The sequence below is a fragment of the Nicotiana tabacum genome, chromosome 16 (genome assembly GCF_000715075.1).
Source record: "Nicotiana tabacum cultivar K326 chromosome 16, ASM71507v2, whole genome shotgun sequence".
NCBI lineage: Eukaryota > Viridiplantae > Streptophyta > Magnoliopsida > Solanales > Solanaceae > Nicotiana > Nicotiana tabacum.
The window spans coordinates 141,825,990-141,828,802 of NC_134095.1; the positions used below are offsets into that span (position 1 = coordinate 141,825,990).

At 34.6% G+C, this 2,813-nt stretch overlaps 1 protein-coding gene across 1 annotated transcript; it reads left to right on the top strand.

The window, feature by feature from the left end:
* The first annotated feature begins 2,114 nt into the window (after nucleotides 1–2,114).
* Nucleotides 2,115–2,456, top strand: LOC107809593 (uncharacterized). Its single transcript, XM_016634251.2, has one exon. The coding sequence runs from the start codon at nucleotides 2,115–2,117 to the stop codon at nucleotides 2,454–2,456; it is 342 nt and encodes a 113-aa protein (XP_016489737.2).
* The last annotated feature ends 357 nt before the right edge of the window (nucleotides 2,457–2,813 follow it).

Here is a 2,813-nt window from a genome sequence, read left to right on the forward strand (position 1 = left end):
AGAAGATAGTAAACAAAAAGTGGAGGAGCAGGAAAGCACAATTGTTAGCCTTGGCTTGCAGCCGGCTTACTCAAAATAATAGTGAGTAGCACAAAAGTGAGAGCAGAAAGTTTAAGTGTGTGAGAGAGAGCCTTTTGAACCAAAGCGTTCGTGTGTTTGTGTTAATGAGAGAGTATGTATATATAGTAGTTCGAAACTAGGTAAAATAAGGCAAGAATCACAGTAGTATAGTAATTATGGAACCAAGTACTAATCAGAATCAAATCAATGCAAGTACTCATTTAATTAAGGGGTAATCAACCAACGGTAATGGGCAGAAAAAATGTTTAAGCAGAGAAATCAAGTAGGGCATCAGGTACAAGTTAGACAATTAGGAGTAACTACATAAGGTTCAATTAAGGAAACACCTAGTACAGAATAAGTAAAATACTCGGTTAACCAAATAAGGTAAGAAAATAAAATAAAGTTGCAGAATATGGAAATAATCGAAAATCAGCATATAGTAAATCAGTGAATCAAGACTCGAAATTACTGATTTAAGGAAAATATCATGGGTTCCCAAGTTTAAACAGGAGAATCGAAGGTCTAAAGGGAAGTTTTCAAATCAAGCCAAGAAATAGGGAGTTCATAGTCAATCAAAGATAGAGTTTTAGCATATAAAAAGAGTGAGATAGGAGTAACCAAACATAGCAAGCAAAGAGGCAAGTATTGACCAGTCGAGATGAACAAAAACACATAGAGGTGATATAAGTTAGGCTAAAAACTCAGTAGAACATATTCGAAGCAAGATAGTCACGGAAACTCAAACAAACAACAGTCAGTCATGCTAACACACAGAACCAAACGAAGAGATCTAGAAAATTAGGGCTTTCAACATAGGCGAGTTGAAAAGGTAGTAAAATCATAGAATCATTCGAAATATGCAAGAAATAGAAGTTTTAAACATAAAGAATGAGTTTAAACAAAGTTTTTTTAAAAAAAGTTCCGAAACCCTAATTTTTAGAAGGAGGTGAAAACACTCTAAATCAACGATTCTTGTAAAAGAGTTCCAAGGATAGTGTAAAACATCAAAAAAAAACTCAAATCGTTTTAAATTTGTACAAATCTAGGAGATGTAGTAAGAATTTAGCGTTTCAGAAGAAACCCAAATAGAGATGAAAGAACTTGTCTAGAATCCCAAGGATCATAATAAATACGGCGTGATTTTGCTCAAAATCACACTGGAGTAGCCAAGAATAGATAAGTGACGAACCCTAGATGCAAGTCAGCGTGGCCCTGGGCCATTGAAGATCTTAGAGAAGGCAAGCATGGCATTAGAGAAGCCATTGGAGGCTTAGGAGTCAATGAGAGATCACCGGAGAAGACCGGAGAAGAGAGGTCAGCGGTTTGAAGGGCTAGGGTTTGGTTGAGTTACTGAGAGAGGAGAGGGGATGAGAGAATACAGAGGCAGCGGATTTGGAAAATGAGTTAGGGTTAGGGGTAGTTTAGAGTTAAAAAAGGCAAGGGTTAATACAGGCCGTTGATCTCTCATATCAACGGCCATAATTTAATTGGTTCTGGGTCGGGTAGGCGGGTTCAGGGTTTGGGTCAGGTAATTTGATTAAAATTGGGCTGGGTTGGGTTAAAATTGGGGCTAAAATTGAAATGCAATCTGGCTATGTTTTAAATAGACAATTTAATCCCATATAATTTAGAATAAATAATTGATAATTTCTAAAAAATAATTTTGTGTACTAAAATAATTTAAAATAGATATTTAATATTTTAAAAAATATAGAATATCAATCTTATGCATATAAATGTAATTATACACTAATAAGGCTAATATTGCAATTATATGTAATTTAGCTTTAAAAATGCAAAATACAATTATAAAAATGCACTAAAAATATTTCAACAATATTTTGACATAAATATAGGATTTACATGACTAAATCACCACAACAATAATTTGGGGGATAATTATTGGGGATTTTATGAGTAAAAGGGAAGAAAATAAATCAAATATATTGTAGGTTATACTATCAAATGAACACTTGTTCACAGTCATTGATGATGGTAGGCGATTTGCGGTGTGCATGCGGAAAAGACAATGTAGTTGCAGAAGGTTCCAAATGGATGTGATACCATGTGAGCATGCATTGGCAATTGTGACTAAATACGACATGGATGAATACCAATATTGCTCGGGATACTGTACCAAGGATTACATGTTAAAGACCTATGAGGTTCCGGTTTATCCAATTCCTGATGAAAGTCAATGGGAAATTTCTGGAGATGTCTTAGGGGATGCCGTTAAACCACAAAAAGTAAGAGTTAAACCTGGAAGGCCAAAGAAGATTAGACTGAAAGGTGCCGGTGAATTTCAGGGAAAAAGATGTAAAATTACATGTAGTTTGTGTGGGCAGCAAGGTCACAATAAGAAATCCTGCAGGAATCCTCCAAAGAATGTTTAGCTCTTTTCATAGTTTGCTAGTCGTATATTTATTTAGTTTGACAACTGCGGTCATATCTGCTTTTTTATGGTTAAACAGTATTTTAATTAAAAAAAAATACATCACGTTTTATGGCTAATCTATTGGCTGCATCTTAATATCGGTATCTCCGTATTTGGTTGGTACGTCCTTTGCTTCGTATTGGTCTCCCGCAAAAGAGAAATAGATAGCAAATACTATACAAGTTTATACAAGGATGATCTTCAAATGTCAAATGGTGAATAAATGTGTTGGCGAAATGTATAATTTATGAACAATCACTGGACTAATACTGGTTATGATCAGTTTTATAATGTGTGTATATGGATATAATTTCAT

What these genes read in the sequence shown, in the direction of transcription:
- LOC107809593 (XM_016634251.2), top strand. Translation starts at nt 2,115, where the DNA reads ATGGATGTGATACCATGTGAGCATGCATTGGCAATTGTGACTAAATAC.